A 27,649-nucleotide genomic window follows, 5' to 3' on the forward strand; every position below is an offset into this window, starting at 1 on the left:
GCATTGCATCTTGGGCCCTGATCCTGCTGTTATGCTATACAAAGCACATGGGATCTTTTATAGGAGAAGGCAAATATGCTGCATTTATTGAAAATACAACAGTTAGCATATGCTTTTTAGTTACACACACACATACACACACACGCACACACAGAGTCCTGCCAGTTGATGGTTGTAGTTACCAGTCTGTTGTAGCTCAAGTCAATCTAATGGCCAGTTAGATTGAGCACGAGTGTGGAGCTGGGCTCTTGTCGGTCGCGATCTGATGTTCCGAGGCTTTGCAGGACTGAACCCAGAGTTCCATGGCAAAACACCCCAGCTTTATAGTTGTAAATTCCCATTTGAGTCCATGCATTTTGCAATGTCATCCTGTAACCATTAGTCCTTAAGTGGTGTTATCATTTGATGGTTATTGTCAGGCTTCCCGTCATTATCTCCTATTTGTTGTCTCACCTTCGGGGATGCCTGCCTGCATCCGAAGAAGTGGGCTGTAGCCCACGAAAGCTTATGCTCTAATAAATTTGTTAGTCTCTAAGGTGCCACAAGTACTCCTGTTCTTTTTGCCTCACCTCTGAGAACATCAATGCTGCTAACATGTTTAGCATCGGATACAATGGATGTTTTCTGATTGTCTCCTGGTCTTTCCAAGTCTCTCACCATCTGGACATTTGTGATGGCTTTCATACCTTATCTTTTCCTGATGCATGCATTCCTCATTCACACAAACAATCTCTTACAGAAACCTTCAAAGGTATACAGACAGCAGTATTGTATATTCAGCAGAATACATCGTAAATCAAGACTTGCTAAATCTTATAACTAAAACAATTCACATTGGTGCTTCAGGCCCTCAACATTCCTCTAATCTCCTTAACATAGATACAATACAAGATCCTGTCTCTTACTTACTAAACCTTAAAACAAATAAATGTATATTTAACTAGAGTGCCTAATTTGTAATACATATAGGAAACCATAGTAGACATTATAACTTATCCTAAAACAAAAGGGTGACCATAATCAGTCATAAGGATTGTTCTGGTCTGTCATTCCTTTCTGCTATTCAAAAACAGTGGCTGACAGGATGAACTCAAATCATACATTAATTCTCATGGGACATTATAAAATCCTGCTTCTACACTGCACACCCTTATGTACATACTTAACTTCACAAACATAAGTAGTTCCATTGACTTCAATGGGCCTAGGCACATGTGTAACGTTTACGCATATGCATAAGTATTTGCAGGATCGAGGCATTAGAAGTAATTTCTTAGGAAACCTTGAAGAGTGGTTCCTATGAGGTCCTAAAAATCCATATTACAAAATATACCTATATGTTTTTGATAAACATTTACACTCATGCTTAACTTCATTTACTGTGAGTAATCTGACTGAAGTCAATTGTCACATCAGGATTGCCAATTCCAAGTAATCCAAAATGATGACTCAGACGCCAAAAATCACAAGATTGGCTTAAAAATCATGAGACATTTAAAATAATAAATTTGAGGGGTTTTTTATTTGTCTTTGTGCTTTTGAAACTTTATGATTTACATTTTCAAGCTTTTCTCTGTAACCCTTTTTAAAATGAAAACTGAGATTCTCAAGTTATCTGTGTCAGAAAAGCATATTAGAAAAACATCAAATATGCAAGACTCAGGCTAAAATCATGAGTTGGCAACACTGCACATGTCTAAGTCTTTGCAGATTTGGGGTCTTAAAGCGTACATTTTTCAGAAAATCTGTAAAAATGTGTAGAAAGTAGGTTTAGTCCAACAACCCTTATATGGAGATCTTTAGCCTATTCCTAAATTCCTTTCCTGTGGTATTTTATATTGTTTGCTCAGAATATCATGCTACTATGTAAATTAAACTACCACATCTAAGAAGTAACGATCAATGTTTACATGTGAAAAAGTAAGATAGCTTTTTCATGAACGCATTTTGCACATTTAAACATACTATGATTCTGTCAGCTTCTTTGCCTTCCAAGTTCCTAAATAACACAGATAGAAAATGCACTAGGGAGTGTGAAGGAAACAAAGTAGTCTTACTAGCAATGAGAAACCAGTAACAAATTTACAATATTACTGTACCCCAAAACCCTAAGAACACTCTTGGATGTTTGCACTCACAGTTGCTATTGTCTTCTTTTCCATGATACTGTGAGATGTGAATTGCAAAAACCATATGTGGTTTATCCAATTGGTAATTTTCTAACAATATTTACTATTTATGGGGAGGATGATCATTGGTTAAATCAAAACAAAAATACAATGAAAAAGATTGGGGCTTGTATTTATGGTAAATAATGTATCACTTTGCAGAAATAGCTTAAATATCCCATAGAGCCTAGTATTTTTTCTTGCAAATGTTTAAAAACAACATATACAGAATTACAGTAGATGTAAAAAAGGCCAAGTAATTTAGTGTTATCACCCTCTTATTGCCTGTTTTGCACTGCATTCTTGCTGCTTTGTCCAACTCTATAAAATATGCTTCCAAAATTCAGTATTTAAATTGTTTTATTCCATAGAAAAGTTACTACATTCAATCTTTACATCGATGGTTGGCCAAGAGTTCCTGCACCTCCAATGTACCCATCATGCCACTGACAGAATGGCTCTTTCTTCAATTGGTGTATTGTATTACCTTCAACAATTCCACATACTCATATCCTTCTCAAAGAAAGCATACATAAATGTGTGTCATTCTGAACTTGATCTTTTAGGTGCTGAGTATTCTGGTCCCAATATAGCAAAGCACTTAGGATGGGATTTTCAGAAGTGCCTAAGGGAGTTATGCACTCAATTCCTTTAGGGACTTTTGAAAATCACACTCTTAAGCAAGTAATTAACTGTAAGCATTTGAGCAGTCCCATTAGCTTCAATGGTACTATTCACAAATTTAAAATTGGGCATCTGCCCAAGTGCTTTGCTTGGTTGGGACTAGAGTACTCAGAATCTGGCAGTATCAAGCCTTGTATGAATGTTTTGAAAGGATGCTGGACTTCTGCCCTACCAGCTGGATTCAGCTACAAAATCTGAGCATCGATCTCTCCAACCACTGGCCACCATACTTCTCAGCCTCAAACAGTGAGAAATCTCAAGGCAGACCTGCCAAGTTTTACTCACTGTTGAGAAAAGATTAATTCATTTGTGCTTAATTTTATGCCAGTTTTGAAAGTATTTCACTCTTGTAATGAATGTGTTTCAATGAGACTTTTAAAATATCACTCCTCATTTTTTAAAATCACACGCATTTAAATTGTTACAGTGTGAATGAGCCTTGTTAAGTGTTTTAGCAATACCTAAATAAAAATGAATGTGAATGTTTTTGTTCTTTTTAGCTAATTAAATACAAAATAATAATATCTGTAAGGAAGGGAATGTTGTCTAAAGATTAGAGAAAAAATGAGGGTCTATTCTCAGCATGACATTCTGCATGACCTTGGTTAAATTAATTTGCTTCTCTGTGCCTTACTTTCCATTTGTTAAATGGAAATAATAAAATGTATCTAGTCTTAAGTTTGCTGAACTGATTAATTATCATATGGTGTTTTAAGGTGTTTGGAGATACTTTAATTAAAAGAACTATAAATACAAAACATAATATTTTTGGACAAGACTAAAAAACTATGATCTGTGAAACTAGGTATAAAGTGTGTCATTTTCTTCATAACACAATAACTTTAACTCTGACCCAAAATAAATATTATTTTTATCAGTAAACATAATCTTTAAATATAAAAACAGAAACCCTTATGAAAATTATATTTATCCACTAATGATACATATATAGATCACCCTAAACTGCAAGTCCACATACATATATAATATTAACAAAAATGGATTATACTATACACTTTTCCTACTAAACAATATATATAAAATTATTCTCATGAAACAGCAATTACTAAAAAAATTACTAAAAATTCCTACTCTCAGTCACAAAACATATTAACTGATATTCCCTTAAAAGCAAATATTTAGATAACATAATACAAAATATAAAAGTAGTATAAAAAATCAACAATCCATAGGTCAGGGATTAGATTGCTGTGAAACATTATGATGATTTTTCTTTCTTTCTTTAATGGGGATCCTAATCAGCATTACAAGAGTGTGATCTCAAACCTAGGCCCTGATCTTGCAAACATTATGCATATACTTAAGCAATAAGTGTTTGCAGGATCAGGAGCTTAACTATGGAAATGCTACCACCTCCTAATAATAAGCCACATAGACCTCTGGAACTGGGACTAGAATTCTGGTCCTTGATCTCCAGAAATACCAGCTTCTACCATTGGAACTAAAGGAAGATCTCTTTTAGTTATCACCTATAGAAGGCTCCTTACAATCTTTCTAAACTTCAGCCAGCCAATAGAGCACGTGTTTATACATACAGTGATTGACTCTACTCAATGCTGAAATCAATGGGGAAAAAAAATTCCCAAAATTTACTGACATCATGTTGATGCACAACTTGGCCCACAACTATCCACAACAAAAATAATTAATAATTTTGCTTAATCGGACCTATTTTCTTCAAGGATAGCTGATGTACATTTTCAAGGAGATTTAACTATATGGAAAACTTGGTTGGACAATAACAAGTCATTTTTGAGCTAGAGACAAAAAATGGTTCAGACAAGTCATATTTTCAGATCAGAATAACTCAAAAAGTCTCATGAATTTCCTTCGAACATTGCAGAAATACTCTCACCTTAGTTTTTAGATTAAATATGGTAATTTTTAGGCCAGAAAAATTTTCCATGTCAAACTTATGAGGGTACTAAAATAGGCCTTTATAATGGAAGCTGGTTGCAACTTTAACTATGGATGGGTATCTAGTGTACCAGACTGTTTACATGGAAAGATTTCATGGCACCATATAAATACAAGATTTGGAGAGAGAATGGTGTGTGCAAAGCATTTATACTTCAGAGAAGTTTATTTTTCCATTATACATCTTTAAGTAGCTTTGTTTACACAAGGCAGGACTCAAAAATTGTGATATTGAAACTGATTGCAAAATCCTGCATCACTAGAAGTTACCTTCAACTTAATCCCAAATGTGAATGTATAAGAGTGAGGTTTAGCAGATTTGACATAATAGCAGCATACAAAATGAAGTGCTTTCTGGCCACTGAAAGGAACAATTAAAATAGACAATAGAAAACTATCCAGTCACTAAGTAGTAAATCAAGCAACATCTTACAAATATACATATAAAAATTGTATTGAAAATAAAAAATATACATGGTTCTCCTCTTCCAAACTTCTGAATGACTTCAACCAACATGGAGAATTGGATCCTGATCCACCCAAGGACTTAAACACATGTGACTTTAAGCATGTGAATAGTTACACTGACTTCATTAGGTTTACTCACATGGTGAAAATTGTTATGCATGTGCTTAAGTGCTTTGCTGGATGGGGGGCCTAAAGTGGATTATGTAAACTTTTGTATTAACTGATGAGAAAGCTGGCATAATGTGAGAAACTGTGGCATTTTTTCCATAATGATATAGGTCCTGATCCTGCCTATGCTCATGCACATTTTTGACTTTGCTCATGTGAGTAGTCGTTTGAAGTCAAGAGAATTCTCATGTGAATTAAGTTAAGCTTGTGCATAACTTGCAAAATTAGGCCCATAGAAAGGTACTGTTGAAAGGCCTGCTCCAGATGAAATCAATAGGAATTTTACCATTGACTTAGAGAAAGACTAGACACTAAGGCCCCTGTCCTGCAAACACTTAAATACAAGCATAACTTCAAACATATGAGTAGTTCCATTGAGCCAAAAGGGACTACTCAGATGTGTAAAGTTACTCACGTGCTTGTTTGCAGGAATGGGGCCTAAGGCAGCAAAATGGAGAAGAAAGGTGTGACTATGTTTAGATGCAGGTGGAGGTGATGCTAATACATGTACTATAAATTGTTTGGTTTGAGCTACTTTTTCTCTTCCTTTTTTTCTATTTTGTCATCAAGTTAAAAATCACATTTCTGTCTGAAAATGTATCTACTATAGTTACAAGTAACACCAAAGATTACTATAAATGAAAAAGCACGCTGTTTAAAGACAGTTTCACTGTTTCAGTGAATGAGACAAGGGTCCTATGGAAAAATAGTATGTGGTCATGTAATTACAGGCTATATCATGTTGCATATGTACAGAGGGGGCTGCATTAAGGTTGCATGGGCAATTTTAATTCTTGCATTTCCTAACTTTCAAGTGCTTGACTTTACAACCAAAATAATGTTCTTTTAACATAAATTGTTGAATGTAGTTCTATAAAAGTTAAAGATTTTTTGTTTTAAAGGAGTCACACATTCAGTAATGGACAGGTATTTCTTAAGTAGGGCCCTTTGTATTTCACAATTCCATGGATGCAGTATCCCCATGACAACTTCTGTATGCAGTTATATGCAATTATTACAAAAAACTTTGCATATTTAAAACTAAAATGTGGGAATACCATAAAATTGGTTTAGATTATATGCTGCTCTTTACTTACAGTTGCATTTCTAGTTAAATCAGTTTAGAAACTGATGTAATTGTCAGGGCAACTCTTTGTGTTATACTCTTAAATCAGTTTGAGTGTGGCTTGTATTGCTTTAGCTTAAGTCCATACAAGAGGATTGCATCGATTTAACTACATCGGTTTCAAAATTGATTTAAATAAAACAGTACAACCTTTTTTGTGCATAAAATAAAGCATTAATGTAGGGCCTATATCCTTTGCCTGTAATGTCCTTAATTTGGGAGCTGATCTGTAGTCCCAGATTCATGCAGACACCCACGTAAATATTTGCTTGTACAGATCAATTGCAGGATGAAGACCCTTGGCACAGGGATCTTTTAATGGATTTTCGACATCGCACTTTGGAGTGCTGTCATATAATTAGCAATTTGGAGCAACTAACATGTTTACAACTCATGAATGTTATAAATGTTTGCCTTAACAGAATTGAAAACCAAGGGTAAGCGTACACAGTAAATGAAGCTGTAATTATAATGCAGGTAGGCATATCTGTGCTAGCTTTAATCTAGCTAGCACAGGTAATAATAGCAGTGAAGATGCAGTGGGACAGGCTTCAGCTCAGGCTAGCTGCCCCAGTACAAGCCTGCCAGGGACATATTCAGGGTATGTATGTAGCCTGTATGACAATCATTTGCTGTGTAGCGGTACCTGATAACAGAAAACAAGTCAATAATTAAAGTGAGACAATAAGAGGTGGAGAACAAGTGCAGAGTCTGCAAGGGGGACAGGGCTAGTGACCTGAAGTCATATGGGACTCTCTGTGAACATCAGCACAGGAAGGCTCAGCACTTTTTGAGGCAAACTAATGGGCCACGTCCATGTGATAAGAACCCAACGGCACAGCAGGACTGGGGACACAAAACCGTCATTTTTCAGAGTAGCAGCCGTGTTAGTCTGTATCAGCAAAAAGAACAGGAGTACTTGTGGCACCTTAGAGACTAACAAATTTATTTGAGCATAAGCTTTCGTGGGCTACAGCCCACTTCATCGGATGCATAAAATGGAACATACAGTAAGAAAATATTTATACATACAGAAAACATGAAAAGGTGGAAGTACCCATACCAACTGTAAGAGGCTAATTAATTAAGAGAAGCAATTATCAGCAGGGGAGAAAAACTTTTGAAGTGATAATCAAGATGGCCCATTTCGGACAGTTGACACAAAGGTGTGAGGATATTTTAACATGGGGAAATAGATTAAATTAGTGTAATGACCGAGCCATTCCCAGTCTCTGATCAAACCTAAGTTAATGGTATCTAGTTTGCTTATTAATTCAAGTTCAGCAGCTTCTCATTGGACTCTGTTTTTGAAGCTTTTCTGTTGCAAAATTGCCACCTTAACGTCTGTCACTGAGTGATTAAGAGAGGTTGAAGCGTTCGCCTACTGGTTTTTGAATGTTATGATTCCTGATGTCAGATTTGTGTCCGTTTATTCTTTTGTGTAGAGACTGTCCGGTTTGGCCAATGTACATGGCAGAGGGGCATTGCTGGCACATAATGGCATATATCACATTGGTAGATGTGCAGGTGAACGAGGCCCTGATGGCGTGGCTGATGTGATTAAGTCCTATGATGGTGTCACTTGAATAGCTATGTGGACAGAGTTGGCAGCGGGGTTTGTTGCAAGGATAGGTTCCTGGGTTACTGTTTTTGTTGTATGGTGTGTGGTTGCTGGTGAGTATTTGCTTCAGGTTGGGGGGCTGTCTGTAAGCGAGGACAGGTCTGTCTCCCAAGATCTGCGAGAGTGAGGGATCATCTTTCAGGATAGGTTGTCAAGACACCCAGGGGCAGAAACTACTTTTCAGCCCCAGGTGGGATCTGAGAGAGCTGGGCTGATGCAGAATAGGGGAGAAGGCTGCCCTTCGTGGGCTCCACTGCCTAATAAAGGGGGGGATAAAAAACAACACACATGGGCATGGGGGGACCCTCTGGGAATTGGAGGGACCTGCTGTAGTCCCAGGTGCGCACTCTGCAGAGCTCTGGGTGACCCCTGTTTTGGGGGCTGTTGGGGACACGAGGTTCGGAGTATTTGGGGGGCTGCCTGAGGTCCTGGGGGGCCCGAGTGTTGGGGTGCCGCTGGAGTGACAAGGTGCCCGTGAGTGTCGGGCTCGTGGGATCACCGGCCCGCGATGAGGTCACTAGCGAGCTCCCGGAGGCTGGCGGGGCCTATGAGAAGCCGGCGGGCTGGGTGCGCGTGCGCGGAGGCTGCTACCGGGTGCGCGCCTCCGCCGCCCGCGTCGGGAACTGGGAGCGCGCGTCGCTGGCGGACTGTGCATCGCGGCCGGCGCGCTCCCGTGCGTGGCGGTGTCTCTTCGGCCGGCGGCGGGCGGGAGGGAAGGAGCGAGCGGTTGGTTTGTCGGGCCGGGCCACAGCCGTGTCGGCGAGAGCCTCGTAGCGAGTCGCCCCGCAGCCGGGACGGTAAGGGGGAGCCAGGCCGCTTGCAGCGTGGTCCCGCCCAGCGCCCACAGGTGAGCGGGGAGGGAGACCGGCCGGGCGGCCGCTGAGGGGAAGGGATCTCTCGCGGCGGCCTTCCCCTCCTCAGTCCCCGCCCGGGCGGCCCCCGCGGAAGGCTGGTGGGCGCCGCGCCCGGGAGAGGCCCCGTCCGAGCCCCAGGGGCGGGAGAGTCGCTGCGGCTGCAGAGGAGACTCGGGACAAGGCCCCGTCGCGGCCTAAGCCCAGCCTCGGCGCCCGGCTTCCTCTTCCCGGGAGTAGCCGGCCCGACGGGCCCCAGGCTCCGGCTGCGAGGGGCAAGGGGAGCCTCGGGCGCGGCGCTGAAGGACGAGCCTGGCCGGGGTCCCCCTTCCAGCGCCAGGCCCGAGTCTCCGTGGCTGGGGAAAGCGAGCCCGTGCCGAGTTCGGCTTTGGGGTCCGGGCGGCTGCCTGTGTGCCTGGGGAAGGCGAGCTCGCCTCTGTCGCCAGTCCGAGGCAGCCTGGAGCTCGCCTGATGGCTGCGGACGAAGGGGTTTGTTTTGAAGCCCTGTGTGGGCCCCCGGGGCACGGTGGAGGCGCCGCTCCGCCTCCGGGGCTGCCCCTTTGTGAGCCCGGCCTCGCTGACTCGTGCGCTTTGTGTCTGTGTTGCGGGAGTGGGGCCGAGTTCGGAGCTCGCAGCCGGCATGGCGAAGGTCAGCAGGGCCGCAGCGTGTCTGGGAGCGAGAGGACTTGGGTGTGGGGGAGAGCTGCTAAGCCCCGTCTCTGGGGGTCTCAGTGAAACCAAAGGCTGGGGAACCTCTGCCCCCTCCCATCACCCACTCCCCCATGGATCCCGCTCAGATGGGCTTCTGTGGAAGACAGGATACTGGACTAGTTGGGCCAATGATCTGATCCCCTATGGCAATTCCTGTGAGACCCAACGTCTCCGTTCTCTTATCTCCCCTTCCTCCCCTGGGAGGAAGACGGGAGTTCTGCTTATCCCTTCCATCACTCTGCCCTTCCTCCCTATGGTCCCAGCAACCCAAAGCTGGAGCTCCGCTGCTTTACTCTTCCATTTCTCCCCACTCCTCTACAGTTTAAATTAGCACTGTCTAGTTTGCAGTGATATATTATTACTGTTAGTAGTAATGAACAAAATATAATCACTCATCAAACACAGGGGAAGAGAGTCTCCTCTTAGAGCAGTGTACAGAGTAAAAATACAAAAACGAAAGGTGGGAGAAACAGTTCCTTTGCATAATAGTCAAACATCTTATGAATTACTTTGTTGCTGTTTATTTAAAGATAAATATGCTAAACTACTCTTCCCACACCCTCCTTCCACAATCCAGTCCACTCTACCAAATTCCCTGTTTTAGTGTACTTATCTCTTTCCTCACATGAGCAGTTCACTCATGAGCTAAAAAGAACAGGAGTACTTGTGGCACCTTAGAGACTAACAAATTTGAGCATAAGCTTTCGTGGGCTACAGCCCACTTCATCGGATGCATAGAATGGAACATACAATAAGAATATATATTGTGTATATATATACACACACACACATACATAGAAGATGCCATACCAGCTCTAAGAGGCTAATTAATTGAGATGACCTATTATCAGCAGGAAAAAAACTTTTGTAGTGATAATTAAGATGGTCAATTGCAGACAGTTGACAAGAGGTGTAAGGATAGTTATCATAAGGAAATAGATTCAAGTAGTGTAATGACTCAGCCATTCCCAGTCTTTATTCAAGCCAGAGTTAATGGTATCTAATTTGCAAATCAATTCAAGCTCAGCAGTTTCTCCTTGGAGTCTGTTTTTGAAGTTTTTCTGTTGCAAAATTGTCACCTTCAGGTCTGTTACTGACCTCTCTGGCCACTCAGTAACAGAGGGTCTTAACTGGGTGCAGCCAAATAATTTCCCCAGCATGTACTATATTACAACACAATCAGTAGAATACATGCCACACAAACAATACTGGGTAGTCATGTTTTCAGGTAATAGCACAGGTGTACCTGACCTGTCATTCAGTTAGCACACACTTCTCAGTGGCAAAAGAGCTTTTCATTCAATGATTTGGGGCATTTCATACCTTATTGAAATTTACCTACGGATATACTGTCAACATTTTTGAAGTGTTTTTAGTGTAAAACAAACAGCTTCAATGCCAAAATAGTACTGATACATAATTTGCTCTTTTACAGTGCCTTATCTGTAGTAACTCCTGAATTCTAATCCAGACTGCACTGATTTTCTGTGTGGCTTTGGGCAAGTCATTTCAACTGCGTGCCTCATTACCATTATCTGTAAAATGGGGATTCTTAACCATCTCACTATGATGTTGTGAGGACTGGTTAATATTACTAAAGTGCTTTTATCATATAAAGAGCTAAATAAGTACAATTAACCCAGGATACATGCACTTTGTTTTCTTGCAGTTGGTGATGTAGGTGGGGGAGGTGGTGTATGTCTGTGGTGGTATCACAGCATTCATCACAGTGCTGAGAATTGAATATAGAATTTAAAATTACTTTATTTCCCCAGTGAAAAATTTAGTGTGAAAACTGCAGAATCTAGCACACTTTGTTTTTCTATATCTGGAATTGTATCAAACATTTATAATACATATTTCTGTGTAGTAAAACTGGTGCAAAATATATGTAAGCAAGTACATTTTAAAACAATAGCTGACCATTTCCTCCTTTTGTCTGTCTGACCCGAGGTCGCAATTCTGTATATTTTCCTGTATTAGTTGATGACCATGTGAATACACACAGCAAAGCAAGCAGAGTGCAGCACCTTGCATTACTTAAGCTATTGGTGATGTCATCTGCTCTTGAAAGACAACAGAACTTTGAACTACGGTCTTTGGTGTTGGCAAGTATAAAGCCTTTCAGTTCACCTTTAAAGGTCTGCTCTGGCATTTATTGTGCATTATACTCAATGAATTTTACGATTATACAAGGGATCCTAAATCAGACCCTAATACTGCAGTATGTGACTGCAACAGATTTTCAAATGAGTCGGCTTAAGTGTTGGGTTATTGTGGATATTCCTAAAAGGAAGAATGTTTGAGTGGTATTTACATACTGTTTATGATGTATTTTCAAACAGCTGCATTCAGAAGAGGGGCTTCAGAATTACGAAGGAAATGTCCATGTTAAGTGTGATTAATGTACAGTCTGTCTAGAGAGTTAAATGATTTTGATTTACAAGGATGATTTTTAAAACTTGCTATTGAATTGTAAAGGAGAAAAAAACTTCAGAGTAAATTACTTAACGTAATTTCCTGTGGAAGGTGCCTCGCTTGATAATGTAGGTATGTTGAAATGCTTATCTTTATTGTTCCCATTTACTATAAATCACAATCTTTGCTTCTGTGTTTAGAGGAAGTTCTCTATTAGCTTTACTATGGTAAGCTCCTTTTTTATAAATCTCATTATAATTTGCTGTAGGGTGAAACTTGATATAAGGTCTTGATTTGAAAGGGAATTTTAAAATAAATTTGTATGCTTTGCCTGGTTTTATAGCTAAGAAATAGCGTAACTTTTAAAGTGCAATGCTTAATCATTATTCTCTATTAATAGATTAACATTTTGAAAAGGTAGAATAGTGAAGTTTGTAGTATTTTACAAGTTATTGCCCACTGAGACACTGGGGGTGCAAAGTCCTGCAGGCTAAGGTCATTCAATCAGTGCAATGATTCTCAAATTAAATGTCTGCTTAGGCCTTAAGATGGTAGATTGTCATGGCTTCATTGTGACTTTCCTATATAGCAAAACATTCTGATTTATATTTTCCCCAAGTGGTTGCAATTCTGAAATCTTTTGAAAAAACATGGCATTTGGAAAGTTTACAAAAATGAAGTTTTTAAAAAAGTGCTAATAAGAATAATCAGGAACAAACTAACACACGCAAATGTATTGTGGCGATGTTTTTCCATAGGTACACTTGAAATCTGATGTATAACTTGTTACTAAGGCCTTGGTCTTGCCATGAGTTCTGTGCGAGTGGAGCCCCATTAACTTCAGTGGAGATCTACACAGGCACAGGGATACACAGGGGTATACCTGCATAGAATTCGATATAGGATTGGGGGCAGATTCCTTGTCTAAACACAAGTTGCACTAGTTTAAATCAATTTAAAAGTCAGTTTTAGTTAAGCAAGTGCAACTTTCGTGTGTAGGCAGGGCCCTAATATTTTCTTTCTCCCCTCATCCTTAAAGTATGATTCTTTTCTGATCAGTAGCTGTAAAAATGGCGTCTTACTCAACAGTTTTGCTCTTTGTATGTATTCAGAGACACACCTGCTTATTTTTAGTTACCAAAATATGATTTTAAAACTTTTTATTCCTTATAGCACTACAGACCCAACATAGGTGAGAGCTAGATTCTGTTCCTTCTTCTGCATCAACAGAATTGTTTATAACACTGTTTTTCAATCTTTTTTTCATTTGTGGACCCCTAAACACTTCGAATGGAGGTGCGGACCCCTTTGGAAATTTTAGACAATCTCAGGGCCCCCAAGGGTCTGCAGACCACAGGTTGACAACCACTGTTCTGTGGTAACGGCAACCTTTTGTGGACCCCTTAGACATAGTCTGTTGACCTCATGTTGAAAACCACGGGTTTATAGCATTCTAATCACTTACATCTGTGCAACATTGATGGCAATGGGGTTACACAAAATGAATATCAGTTACACAGGTGTGATTGAGGGGATAGTCTGGCTGGCAGAACAGGTTGAGTTTGTAGGGCTGACAGAAGAAACATTGTTTTACTTGTAAAATGAGCATGTTTGGTACATGACTGATGCCATTTTCAGTCACTTTTGAGTGCAAAACTTCCAAGTAAGTTGTAATGTCCTTATAATTACAACAAAAAAGAAAAGAAATCAACCTCCCCCCCGCCCCCAACTGTTAAACATCCTTCTAGATTCCAAATTCAAGGACTCAGAAGTTAGAAAATGCAGAATTTATAATGCTCGTACAGCTTTAATTCTGTCCGTTTTCCTGAGCAATGCAAGAGAGAAGTGAAATGGTGATTTTTTAACAGTTTATAATTTGGCTAAATCTGAACAAAATATCCTGGGACAAAGAAAATACTTCTCTAACCCAAGGGCTTTCTTCTCACTGAATTTGAAAGGCCAACCTCAAACAATGGAACCTGTTCTTAGAACTTCACAAAAAGGGTCAGAAGAATCTTTGAAAAGTGTTAGCCTATATAAAGAGGTTGCTACCAGCACTTCCTAAAATAAAGGTGGTAAATTGCCAGACCTGTAATCTGAAGGTTTTTTTTAATCTTCAGGGCAGATACAAGACAGTTGATGAGGGAGGATATTGTAAACTTCTTCCAGTTTTCCTCATCCATGAGTTAGCGAGACCATTATTAGGCCTGAGTATAGTTCAACGCTCATGTCCATTTGGGTGTTAGCTTCTCTTCTTGGCAAGTGGAATGCCAGTCAACAACAATTATATTGTGGAAACAGTTTACTTTAACAATAGGACTGAGACTGCCAACTCACTTTGCATAGGCCATGGCCTGGTCTACACTAGGACTTTAATTCGGATTTAGCTGCCTTAATCCGAATTAACCCTTCACCCGTCCACACTACAGAGCCAGTTAATTCGAATTAAAGGGCCCTTTAAATCGATTTCTGTACTCCACCTCGACGAACGGAGTAGAGCCTAAATCGATTTTGTTAATTCGAATTAGGGTTAGTGTGGACGCACACCACCGAATTACTGTGTTTAAGTTAATGGGGTAGTGTGGCCGCACACCACCGAATTAATGTGGTTTAAAACCGAATTAAGGTGCTTAGTGTGGCCGCGCACAATCGAATTTATACAACCTGTTTCCCAAATTCGAATTATCTAAATTCGGATTAATCCTGTAGTGTAGACATACCCCATCAGACAGCAGTGACTTTTGGTTACTACCAAAGTGGGCTAGATTTGAATATATGATCTAAAATGGTTAGTGTTCAGTGTTCTCATTATCAATATCCTGAGCCTTCAGTCCCTCAGAACTCTGTTTCTATCTTGTGTACTTACTGTAGTACTGAGCATGCTGTATCACTAATATATTTGAACATCCCTGTGAGGCAGGCAGTACTATTCCCAGTTTTCAGAGGGAGGACTGAGGCACACTGACTTGTCCAAGGTCACACAGAAAATTTGTGGGCGAGTAGGGACTTGAACCCAGGTTTTCCGAGTCCCAGACTAGCACCCTAAAGACTGAATCATCCTTACCAATGATCTTATTATTTTTTTAGGTTTCAAGGAATCCTGAAACTTTTTGTGTAATGTGGTTGTCTAAGGAGTCAACAATCCAGTCTGTTTTTGTTTGCTGTACCTCAGGGTGATATTCTTGGCTAAAGACCACTAAAGCAGTCCCTGTTATTTATGAGGTAAAGCCCCATTTATTTTCATGAATATAATTCATAAAAAGCATGCTCTGCAGGCCAGTAGGCACTAGAAGCACTGCAAGTTAGCACATTTAGCACTAGTGAACAGAAAATCAGGGAGAGTTACATGTGAGTAATCTCTTCTTGAGTTAAAGAGCAGCACTGATGTATACGTAGAAAGTGTTAAGAAATGAAATGCTTAGGAATTTAAGATGATCAGGGATGTAGGAATACCAATAAACTCTCTTATGGCAAGAGCATATATTATTATAATGAATTGAGAACACTTCAGTGCTCTTTTGTTTTACCTGTAGCATATCAGCAAAATGTAAATAGTCTAGTATTTCATTTAATGGAGAATAAACAAACATTCCACATCAAATTCCAAAACTTCTTTCATCTATTTAAAATAATATATATTTTTAAATGTTCCAGCAACTTCAAAACGACCATTTTAAATGTGGGCTTGCATCTTGTTCTTACGTCACTATGTGATTTATCATTGTGTCCTTCAGGGACATGTTACAATTAAAATAAGGAACACACAGGTTTTTGCAAAGGAACTATTTATACACACATGCTCATTCTTTTTGAAAGCAGAAGAGTTACAGATCTATAGAAAAAATAAACACTTGGCTCCCTCAGTTTCCTCACCAGTCCTGGGAGTCTTTTGGTCAGAGGTCTGTCTTCATTCAGGTTAGGTGGAGAGTTCCTTGAGCCATGTTAGTCTTTGTCAGTATGGTCCTCCAGGTTTTTAGCAGTGGGCCTAAGTTGATAATTGTGGTCACTTGGTAGCAATACTTGTGTGTTTGGACTGCTGCTTTTCTATTATGAAGCACTCCCATAAAAAAGGGGATTAAAAAAGTAAGATCTCTGTCAAAACCTGGCCTAGTTCCATTCCCTCTAAACAAATACCAGCCTGTTGTGAGGGATCCAACTGCTGGTCCTGTGTGCTGCTAAGCTCCCTGGGTCTGGGTAGTGACTGATGACTATTCTTAGGTCTTGGATACTCAGGCGCATGTTGCAGGTCTGATAACCTGCCTTGGCAGTGGAGACTCTGCAGTGTAGCTGCCTAGATTTTGGAACCAGTGCTTTAGCCCTCATTTGTTTATGCATAATCTCACCAGAGCACCACCCTTGTGGTTTAACCCTTAATAGACCTTTGACAGATAAAATAAGGAATATAGGCTTTGTACCAGAACTTAAACATGCACACGCTCTTCACTTTTTGGCTACGTCTATACTGCACACCTGTGGCAGCGGCATGTAGTATACCTGTAGCTATACATCACAGCAAAAAGAATACTGTCTCCACACTGCTGTGTGTAGCTCCATGTATCAGTGAAAGGCTCTGCAGAAGATAGTTGGGAATGGCTTCAGGAACTCCTCACTGCTGAAACGTTTCATTGCAGTGAGAAAAGACTCTGGTGTGGGGAGGCCTTTCCCAACTGCCTCCCCATTCCCTGAGCCTTTTTTCCACTGTCAGAGTCATTCCCTGTGGTGTGGAAGAGCTCCAGCAGTGAGGAGGCAGTGTAGTTGGGGGTAGCATGGCTTAGCGAGTCAAGAATCATGTCATCCTTCAGATGGGTCTTTGCTCATCTAAGCCTTGCCTCACAGTCTGCACTGCTCTTTATGACCATACTAGGAGGCCTACCTGGGTATACACTACATGCCCCCGAAAGAGGTGTGCAATGTAGATGTACCCTTTGATAGCACACAAAATATGTAGATCTATGCATAAAGGGGGAACTCTCGAGGAGTTGGGTGGTATATTACCTCTGCGTTTGGCACTGAGTCAAGCACTGCTGGAATACTGTCCAATTCTGTTGTGACGGTACCTCCCATAAGGCTTTATGGGAATATGATATAACTGGAATATGTTTTGTGCTGCCTGTGCCATGTAACATATCTCTGTAAAGGTTATGGTCTACTATATCTATTCATCCTATTTGTACACATATCATTTTGTACTTGAGATTAAGAATATTGGCTGTATACTTGCTTGATTTCTAAGTAAGCTTTGTGAGGCATTTGGTCTTTAGGAAGGAATTGGCAAAGTTAAGTACCTGATCAGGAAGCACTTGGGGAACAATGCATCTTGGAATGCTCCAATCCACATAAGAAGTCTTCCTGGAGACATACAAGATACCATGTGGACAATGGCTTCTGCCTGTAAAGACTGTGAGTCATGCAGGGACATGTAACTTGCCCAACTCCATCTTGGAGCTGGACTTTGCATAGGAGTGAGGAGGGGGGTCTTTACCCACAAGAGAGAGTCTATTTAAACCCGTGGGAGATCCCTCCATTTGGTCTTCAGCTGGCTAAAGAGAGCCTCCCCACCCGCCAGGATACTTGGAAGAAACTGGAACAAAGGGGTGTGAGTGATTGCTGGACCCAGGCTAAAAGGAGATTAGTGTGTAAAAGGGAGCATTCTGGAACTGGTGAGGATCATATCTGTATTCACAGTGATGAGCTCCCAAAATCTGCCCGGAGCCCTGGGGTACTGGGGAGCTCCAGGGGCTATTTAAAGGGCCAGGGCTCCAGCTGCCTCTGCCGCCCCGGTCCTTTAAAGAACCGCGGGAGCCCCATCGCTTCCCCAGGGCTCCGGAGGCTCTGCAAGAAGGGGGGGAAGCGGGGGAGGGGCCGGGGGAGCCTCGGCCTCCCCTGCTGGGAGCTCAGGCGGGCCAGAGAGGACGGTCCCGCGGGCCGGATGTGGCCCGCAGACCGGAGTTTGCCCACCTGCCCACCCCTTTAGGAACTGGTTCTACACCGGCTTCTAAATTTAGCAACCGGTTCTTGCGGACGGCTCCAGCTCACCAGTGTTTGATTAGACATAGATTTGTGCATTTTGTTTTATTTTGCTTGGTGACTTTGTTCTGTCTGTTACTACTTGGAACCACTTAAATCCTACTTTCTGTATTTAATAAAATCACTTTTTCCTTATTAATTAACTCAGAGTATGTATTAATACCTGGGGGAGCAAACAACTGTGCATATCTCTCTATCAGTGTTATAGAGGGCGAACAATTTGAGTTTACCCTGCATAAGCTTTATACAGCGTAAAATGGATTTATTTGGGTTTAGACCCCATTGGGAGTTGGGCATTTGAGTGCTAAAGACAAGCACGCTTCTGTGAGCTGTTTTCAGGTAAACCTGCAGCTTTGGGGCAGGTAATTCAGACCCTGGGTCTTTGTTGAAGCCGACGGGAGTGTCTGGCTCAGCAAGACAGGGTGCTGGAGTCTTGGTGGCAGAAGTAGTCTTGGCACATCAGGTGGCAGAAGTAGTCTTGGCACATCAGGTGGCAGCTCCCAGGGGGGTTTCTGTGATCCAACCCGTCACATCTGTATTCAAGAAGACTATAGATTGGAGAAGGTTCAGAGAAGAGTCACAAAAATGATTGAAGTATTGGAATATATGCTTTACAGCAATAGATTCAAGGAGCTCAATCTATTTTGACTAACAAAGAGAAGGTTAAGTGGTGACCTTGATTACCGTCTATAAGTACCTATATGAGGAACAAATATTTGATAATAGGCTTTTCAGTCTAGCAGATAAACATATAAATCGATCCAATGGCTGCATATTGAAGCTAAACAAAATCAGACTGGAAATGAGGTGTACATTTTAAACAGTGAGAGTAATTAATCATTGGAACAATTTTATTAAGGGTTGTACTAAGTTCCCCATTACTGGCAACGTTTAAATCAAGATTGGAGGTCTTTCTAAAAGATATGCACTACTTCAAATAGGAATTAATTCAGAAAACTCCAATGGTGTGTGTGATGCAGGAGGTAAAACTAGATTATCACATTGGTCTCTTCTGGCCTTAGACTATATGAGTATCTATATGGCGTTCCCTCCCTCAGAGTCCTCCTCACTTCTGAGAGCCTTTGGTGGTCAATCCAGGTCCCTCTGGCCATTTTACTCCTACCTGGTCTTCTGGTTCTGGTAATGGTCCCCTCCTCCTTTTCTTCCTCCCACTTGGGCTTGGCTGTGTATTCCAGAATAAAGTAGGGTTATTCTGGAATAACTCCCCATATGGATGTTCTTATTCTGGACTAAGGATGCCGCCTTCTAATTTAGCTAAGATAAACCAGAAAAAGACACTCTTAGGGCTTGTCTACATGGTGCCGCATTGCAGACTGCAGGGCTGTGGTAACAATAGATGCAAAACCTCTAGCCGCTTCACCACCACAACTACGATGATGAGTACCCCCCACAACACACCTTTCAAGATACAGGAATGTGCAGGATCCATGGAACAACACATGGTGTACCTCGACCAGTGAATCAAATGCCCTAACACCAACTGTGTGTGTGAAACTAGTCAATCAATCCCTATGCTCTTCAGTGAACTCCCACAGAAAAATTATAAAAAACCAAAAACACCCTATTACCAGTGGGTGAACACTTTTCACAAAATGATCACTCCATATCTGACCTCTCAGTCCTCATCCTCAAAGGAAACCTGCACAACACCTTCAAAAGACGAGCTTAGGAGCTTAAATTTATAACTCTGCTAGACACCAAAAATCATGGATTCAATAGAGACACTGGATTTATGTCTCATTAGAGCAGTCTGTAACCCACTAACTCTCCTTTGTCCTATGATTGTAGAGGTGTTAATTGCCTGCTTAATTTTGAATGATTTCTTGCAACATGTTTTCTCCTTATGCTTAATAATCTGTTCCACCTTGAATTTATCTGTGACACTCTGATTACCTTCCCCAGACCTGAAGAAGAGCGCAATGGAGCTCAAAAGCTTGTCTGTTTCCCCCAACAGAAGTTGGTCCAATAAAAGATAATGTTTTCATCCCGCAGCTCACCCACCTTGTCTCTCTTGTATCCTGTGGCCAACACTGCTAACAACATTGGCTATGAGTTTTATACACGTTTTTGGATCTGTTTTATCAATTGGTTGAGAGTGATGTATGGATTGTAATTGACATTCCAGAGAGCAAAAGTTAAAATATTGTATTCTATAGCTCACACTGAATGCAAGCTCATTAAAGCATGGAAGATCAGGTTAATAGTTCTGTTTGCACTGGTAGTTTGTCCTGTTTCATAATATTGCAGAATTCTCCTTTATCTTAGCTACATGCACTCATTAAAAAGATATTTAGTTGATGATTGGATGGAATTACAGCTCATGGATTGATACTTTAAGTTTTCTCTTAGGAATCCTTATATTTTGCAGTTGTTGCTTCCATATGTCATCACTGTGTAGTGATACTTTGCATTGCAAACAGAGTTATGCCTGACTTTGTGCATGGTAACAGTCTGCTTTTATTTACGGGTATTATTGGGCTAAGTTTGTGATTGGAAGGTCATCCTGATTTAATATCTTACATAGTTCTACTGAATGTGTTCAGTGCATAGAAAAAGTAAATGAACTGTTGTGGGAAGGAATGAACTGTCCATTGTTTGTTTAAAACAAACCCAGACACTTACAATTTTCCCCTATCAGATTTGTCTCAATTTAATAAGTGTCAATTTAATAATTTTTACCAGTTTGTCTCTTAACATAGTGGCATTCCTTAATAATTCCTTTATATGGTATAATGGTCTACCCAGCATTTACACGCAAGGCTACATGTTTTCATATGTCTCATGAAAGGGTGTTTTGATGGATTTCTTGGTAACAAATTGAGGACTGAAAATGAAATAAGCACAATTTTAGCTGAATTATTATAAGTTTTAAAGTTGCTAACATTTTGGATCAGAATAATTTGAACAGTTTCAAAGCCTGTAGATTTAAATGTTGACCTCCCTTGATTACCCTTTGTTATTGGTATTAGTTTCCAAGTCCCAGAGAATGTGCTTCTTACTAAAGCAGATGCTTACATAGGTATGTAATGAAAAAACACATGGATGTAATATATAGTATTACAGATTAATTTGGTTATAAGTAAATCTCAGCATGAATTGTTTTTGTTTTAAAAAGACGCTAGAATTTGGAAGCCAAGTCATACAGGGACCTCTTTCTAGATACGATAGAACCTCAGAGTTATGAACACCCAAGTTACGAACTGACCAGTCAACCCGACACCTCATTTGGAACCGGAAGTACGCAATTAGGCAACATCAGAGGACCCCCCCCCCCCCAAAAAGGAAAAAAAGAAAAAAAAACTGTTAAAAATAAAAAATTAAAAAAAAAAAATAAAGGGAAGTTTAAAGAAAAGATTCCACAAGGTAAGGAAACTGTTTCTTGTGCTTGTTTCATTTAAATGAAGATGGTTAAAAGCAGCATTTTTCTTCTGCGTAGTAAAGTTTCAAAGCTGCATTAAGTCAATGTTTAGTTGGACACTTTTGAAAGAACAGCCATAACATTTTGTTCAGTGTTACGAACATTTCAGAGTTCTGAACAACCTCAATTCCGGAGGTGTTTGTAGCTCTGAGGTTCCACTGTATCTCTTGGTAATGTCTTTGTTTCATTTGAGGAATTTCTGAATAATCACATCACAGTTCTTCCAAGAATAGAACAGATGACCTAGATAAACATTCATTGCATACATAACTGCTCGTGTAATAAGATTACTACTATGCCTTAGGCATGGGCAAATACTCTATGAATTTTTCCAGGAGATACTGAATAATAATAGGGCAAAAACTAGATATTGATGTATTAGCTATCAAACTACTTGGTTGAGATTTTCTTAAAACATTCTAACCATAGGGTGGAATGAACAGAGTTTTAAGAAGAGTATGCACCAGGGCACAATGGAGATGTCAAATAATGGCAGTGTCCTGATTGAGGTAGTGGGAGAAATACAAGGCGAACGTAGATTTTTTTTTTTTTTTTTAAACATCAGTGTGCTTGAAGTGTTTCAACGGAAGTCTCTAATACTTCCATTTAATTTTTGTTTCTGTAAAGAATATAACTGATGCTTTTCAGACCTGGTAAATTATAAGGAAAACAAACTGAAAATCACTTGTTTTCCCCTTATTCTCAACCTTCCCCCTGTTTTGGGGGTTGGGTAAGAATATTGGCATGTAGAAATCTCTAAAGGCATTATTATATTTAAACAAACCTTCAGTTTTCATGCTGACTCTTCTGGGAAGCCAAACTATGTAGTCATGCTTGAGTTTTGAAGATTTAAAGGTGATCTGTAAAAAGGCACCAGGTGTATTTGGCTTGGGGCCCTTCTTTTGCTCCTTTGTAATGCTCTTTTGAATAACAAGTTACTCTTTCTGATTGTAAGTTCAGGCAGGGTGGTTTGATTTAGATCAGGAAACATTGATTTAAATAATTGATTTTAATCTTGTTTTGCATTTGCAGCTTTTAGTTATTTTCCTAAAGGTTCATTCTCATTGGTTGGAATAACCATTACAACATGTTGATTAGAAAACTAGTTTAGCCTTTAACAAAATTTGGTACTACTTTTTATAGCTAGGGGTCTATATACCTTTTAAGCAATTACCTAACTTAACATGCACTTATTCAGTTTCTTAATTTTTACATTTTTATTGTACTATAAAATGGCAAATTACATGCTTACATACTAGATAATTTTTTACTTGGGATTTGTGTCAAGCTGCATTGGCTGGAAATTGGAATTCAATTAAACATGTACAAAACCAGCATTTTAATTTTTTGTATTAGTTAAATAATACTCCCTTAAATGTCCTGAGCAAGTCACAAAAAAAGTAAGCATAAAGACATTTTGCATTTAAAATGGATTTATTAAACAAAGTATTAATTGTAGTTAATAAGCTGATGATGTCAAATCAATGTGGGCCAGACTTTTGAAGATATTTAGATGCCTAGAAATTGCAGATAGGTGCTTTTGAAAAATGCAGTAGGTATCTATGCAGGGTAGGTGCCTACCTTCCATTAAAATCAATGGGAGTTAAGCACATAACCTGCTTAAGTGCCTAATGGCACTTTCAGAAGCATATATCTGCCTCTTTAGGCGATAAGTATTGTTGCTCTTTTTTGACGAGTGGCTCGTCAATGTTTGGGATCCTGGGGTGATGTGTCAGTTAGGGCTTGGCTACACTCGGGTAGCGCTGTGAAGCGCGAGTGTAGTCGCACCGCCAGCGCTGCGAGAGAGCTCTCGCAGCGCTGTATGTACTCCACCTCTCTGAGGGGAGTAGTTTGCAGCGCTGCGAGTGAGCGTGCAGCACTGCAGGCACTGATTACACTGCCGCTTTACAGTGCAGCAAGCTGCAGCGCTGTACAGCGCCAGTGTAGCCAAAGCCTTAGGTGGAGAAATTGATGATGGGGTCTTCTTTGCAATCTTCTTTTATTTACAAAGAATGCATGTAATCCTGTGCCTTTGAACACAGAAGAATCAAATAGCAGGAAACGTTTTTGTTTTTTTGCTCCCAGCACCAAGAACACTCTTTTCAACCTGCACCTTGACCCAAAAACCTTTCTTCCAGGGTCAGATCTGCGCTTTCAGCTTTCTTTCAGGTTGTCTTTTTCTGTGTATGTTGTTTGAACACACATGCGCATCTAACTGCTCAGCAAGAACTCCTGGGTGGGTTCATATACTCCTTTTGTCCTGGATGGGGGCTTATCCTTACAGTTATGTTAATTGACGGGTGCAGACAGACCTGTCAATCTCAATGAGATTTAAACTCATCCTATATAACAAGGTTTCACACCCTTTATAAAACCCCCCCATCTCTGATTTGGCTCATCATCCCGCTGAAGCCTAAAATGTTGACACCCAATAACCTATTTCAAACTAAAAGAAAAGGAATAATTTAACAAATAAAATTATATAGGATTAACTGTGTACATATGTACGGTGTCTTTCTTCAAGATGTTTCACCTCACTAATCCAAATTTATTTTTATTCACAACCAGACTCCTGTGGAACTTTATTTCAATTGCCAGAGAGGGACCCTATTGCAATCAGCCCTTGAAAAATGCCTATTGTTTCTGTGGAGTTTGTTGGGTAAAGCAGACCCTGCCTGTTTGAATAGGGGAGTCACTGTTGTAACAACTTTTCCAGCCTCAGTTTTCACAGCCACATTCTCAGATTTGGGGTTGGGCAGCCAAGCTGAAATTCCTTCCCCCAGGCTGTAAGCACTAGCATCTGTGTCCAGTATGAAGAGAGTTTTGAAACATGGATAGGACGGGAAAAGAGCCATTTTCAACTAAAAGTGATTTCCCTTTTTACTATTTGCTGTTTGTCAGAAACATTCAACCAATGATCAGTGTTATGCTCATACAAAGCACACGGAATCTTTATAGAGGAAGGTAAATACGCAGCATTTATTGAAAATACAACAGTTAGCATATGCTTTTCAGTCTCTCACACACATATACATACACACAGTCTCTCGCCAGCTGATGTTTATAGTTACCAGTCCAGAGTCTGGATCAATCTAGTGGCCAGCCAGATTGGTCGCAGCGGGGAGCAGGGCTCTCTCGGTTGCGATCCGATGCTCCTGGAGTGTGGCAAGACGAACCCAAAGTCCCATGGCCAACCACCCTGTTCTTATAGGTTTTTTTCCTCTGTTGAAGTCTATGGATTTTGCTGTGTCAGTTTGTGACCGGTTACTTCTTAATTGGTGTAAACATTCCAATACACCTCCGAGGGTCATCCTGTCCTTTGTTCTGATTTAATCAATTGTCCTTAGGGGTGCCAGCCTTCACCTCAGGGTCGTCAATTTGCCCTTCATTATGGATGCGCATTGATGATTCTTTGATGTCCTTTAAGTCTCTTCACTCCTTCTTCCTTGATCATCTGGCGATAACAATGGCCTTCACACCTTATCTTTTCCTGATGCGTACATTCCTCATTCACACAAACAGATTGAGAATACAAACAGTATATTTTACATCGAGCAAAAAAGCATTGCAAATTAAACCTTGCTAAGTTTTATAATCACCTCTAATCTACTTAACATAGACACAATAGAGAATCCTGTCTCTTACTTACTAAAACCTTAAAACAAAGAAATGTATATTTAACTAGAGTGCCTAATTTGTAATACATATAGGAAACCATAGTAGACATTATAACGTATCCTAAAACAAAAGGGTGACCATAATCAGTCATAAGGATTGTTCTGGTCTGTCATTCCTTTCTGCTATTCAAAAAGGGTGGCTGACAGGATGAAATCAAATCATACATTAATTCTCATAGTACATTATAAAATCCAGCTCCTACATCAGGAATCAGTTGTTCTTTCAGATCCACAACAACTTTATCAGCTAAGGTTCCCCCAAGATCCTGGATCTCAAAACAGGTTTCCCTTGCTGGAAAGCTACCACAGCATGTAGCTGTTAAAATGGTTTCTGCCCCTAGGGGAAGGATAATTCATTCACTGCATACCAATTGCCTACAAATCATTTGTCTCACATGAGCTATATCTTTAAAGGGAATTTCCACAGACTGAATTTGAGAAACACCTTTCCTGGCATTGATTACACAGTTGTTAGCCATAATGAAATCCAAGCCAGTTGTTAGTTTATGCACTGTTTCAGGCACCCAAACTTCTTGCTTGAATTCCAGAGGTCCAATCTTTAAATGCAACTTTGCCAGTTATTAGATGGGTACCCTTGCTATGGTCACTGTCTCCATTTGAGACAAATTAGGTGGTTCAGTTATGGATCCCTGATTCCCTAGCCTTTTTAGCATGTGTAGTTTAATAACGGATATGCTTATAATAGTGTCCATCATCCCAGTGAATTTTACAGATCCTATTACACAATCAGTCGCCAAACTTCCATTATTATTATTCAGCTGCCAAGGTTTAAAGTAAAACTGTGGATCTGATTGTCGTACACCACTACCCCGATATAATGCGACCCGATATAACACAAATTCGAATATAACGCGGTAAAGCAGTGCTCCCGGAGGGCGGGGCTGCACACTCCAGCGGATCAAAGCAAGTTCGATATTACGCAGTTTCACCTATAACGCAGTAAGATTTTTTTTTGGCTCCCGAGGACAGCGTTATATCGGGGTACCTCCAAGCTTTTCCCTTTGAGCTTGGTGTTCCCCCAGTTTCCTGAACTGGGGAAGAGGCTTCCGCTAGATATTTGTGACAATCTTTCTTGGCCTGCCTAAAATTTATAACAGTAATTCTTTTTGTGGCCAGTTTTGTCACAGTATCAGCATTTAACTGAACGGTTTTCTTTAAATCTTTGCATTATTGCCAATGTCCCATGTTTTATGAACAAGATCTATCATTTTTTTTCTAATTATTCAGTAAGGTCATGAATCAAATTTAAAAAACCTCTTTCATCATACATATTAGGCACAGAACTCATGGTGATCAGCTTACATTTTCCTCACTAGTGGTTGCTTCCTCTTCTGGTACACTGTTGCAAGAATCCATTTCTGTGGCAAGTTCAACAGCCTCTTTGGAGCGTCTTTGGCTTCCTTTCTCTGATTTTAATCTGCAAGTCCAGCTGAATATCTATAAAGTGGTCCATCACCAATTTATCCTGAAAGGCCTTACTGGTATTGGGGTATGAGAGGAACATAAGGTTCTGTAGGTCCTGTGCCACTTTAGGCCGGGTTGTTTCTTTCACTCTCCTCTCTCTTGTGTGCTGTGGCCAGCTCAGATAGATGGCTAGCTCCAAACCATATATCAAGGGCTTGTACCAGGTCTGGATAACTCAGGCCTGGTCTACCCTTAAAATTTAAATCCACAGCTATGGTGCTCAGCGGTGTGAAAAATCCACACCCGTGAGTGCCGTATCTATGCCAACCTATCTCCCTGTGTAGATGCAGGTAAGTTGATAGAAATATGCTTCAATGGACCTAGCTACTGTTATTCAGGCAGTTGGTGTTCCTATAGCGACAGAAAAGCTCCCTCCATTGTAGTCCATTGCATTTACAGTATGGGGCAATGCCAGCATAGTTACGACGCCATAGTTATGCTGCTGTAGACATGGCCTCAGTCTCTCTTCTGCAGCACTGTCAGAGCTGGGCCCACCCAAGTTGGCTGCTAGAAACCCCCCCCCTTCTCTCGTTCTTTCTAACCATTCATTTGAGCTGTAATGTTGAATTGAGCCAATAAGCCTCCCAAGGAGCTTTTCCCTCAAAGATAGAGAGCTTTTGCATTATTTGAGCTGGATAGTCTAGCCACTGTGGATTAAATGGGGTAGAAAACTCTGTAAATGTCTGGACTTACCAAGTCCTCTGGCTGGCTGAATTCCACATCCAGTCAGCTGCCTTCTGCTGTCATCCGTGACCATTTCATTTCCTCCTGGAGTGAAATATTCAGAGTCTTAAGTCTTTGCTGCAGCTCATCTTGGTTAGCTAGTTCCAGATTGGCCAAAGTCTCTTTTGTCTCTACTATTTAATGA

At 40.5% G+C, this 27,649-nt stretch overlaps 1 protein-coding gene across 5 annotated transcripts in view; it reads left to right on the top strand.

The window, feature by feature from the left end:
- The window catches only part of SIAH1 (siah E3 ubiquitin protein ligase 1), a 65,633-nt gene that overhangs the window by 14,610 nt on the left and 23,374 nt on the right, over window positions 1–27,649 (top strand). Inside the window, exons 1-2 of one of the 5 annotated variants that reach the window (XM_024208101.2) lie at window positions 8,879–9,020; window positions 11,719–11,843. The exons of 1 other annotated variant lie outside the window; for it this stretch is intronic. Coding sequence is in view for 1 of the 4 variants with exons in the window: in XM_024208097.2 (XP_024063865.1) it covers window positions 8,682–8,970 (289 nt within the window). In the remaining 3 variants the exon portion in view is untranslated. Of the gene's footprint in view, window positions 1–8,678; window positions 9,021–11,718; window positions 11,844–14,880; window positions 15,376–27,649 lie in introns of those variants that run through there. 3 more of the 5 variants (XM_024208097.2, XM_024208100.2, XM_029911757.1) reach the window with 3 other exon arrangements.

This window comes from Terrapene carolina, unplaced genomic scaffold (genome assembly GCF_002925995.2).
Source record: "Terrapene carolina triunguis isolate 2854851 unplaced genomic scaffold, T_m_triunguis-2.0 Scaffold130, whole genome shotgun sequence".
NCBI classification, from domain to species: Eukaryota; Metazoa; Chordata; order Testudines; family Emydidae; genus Terrapene; species Terrapene triunguis.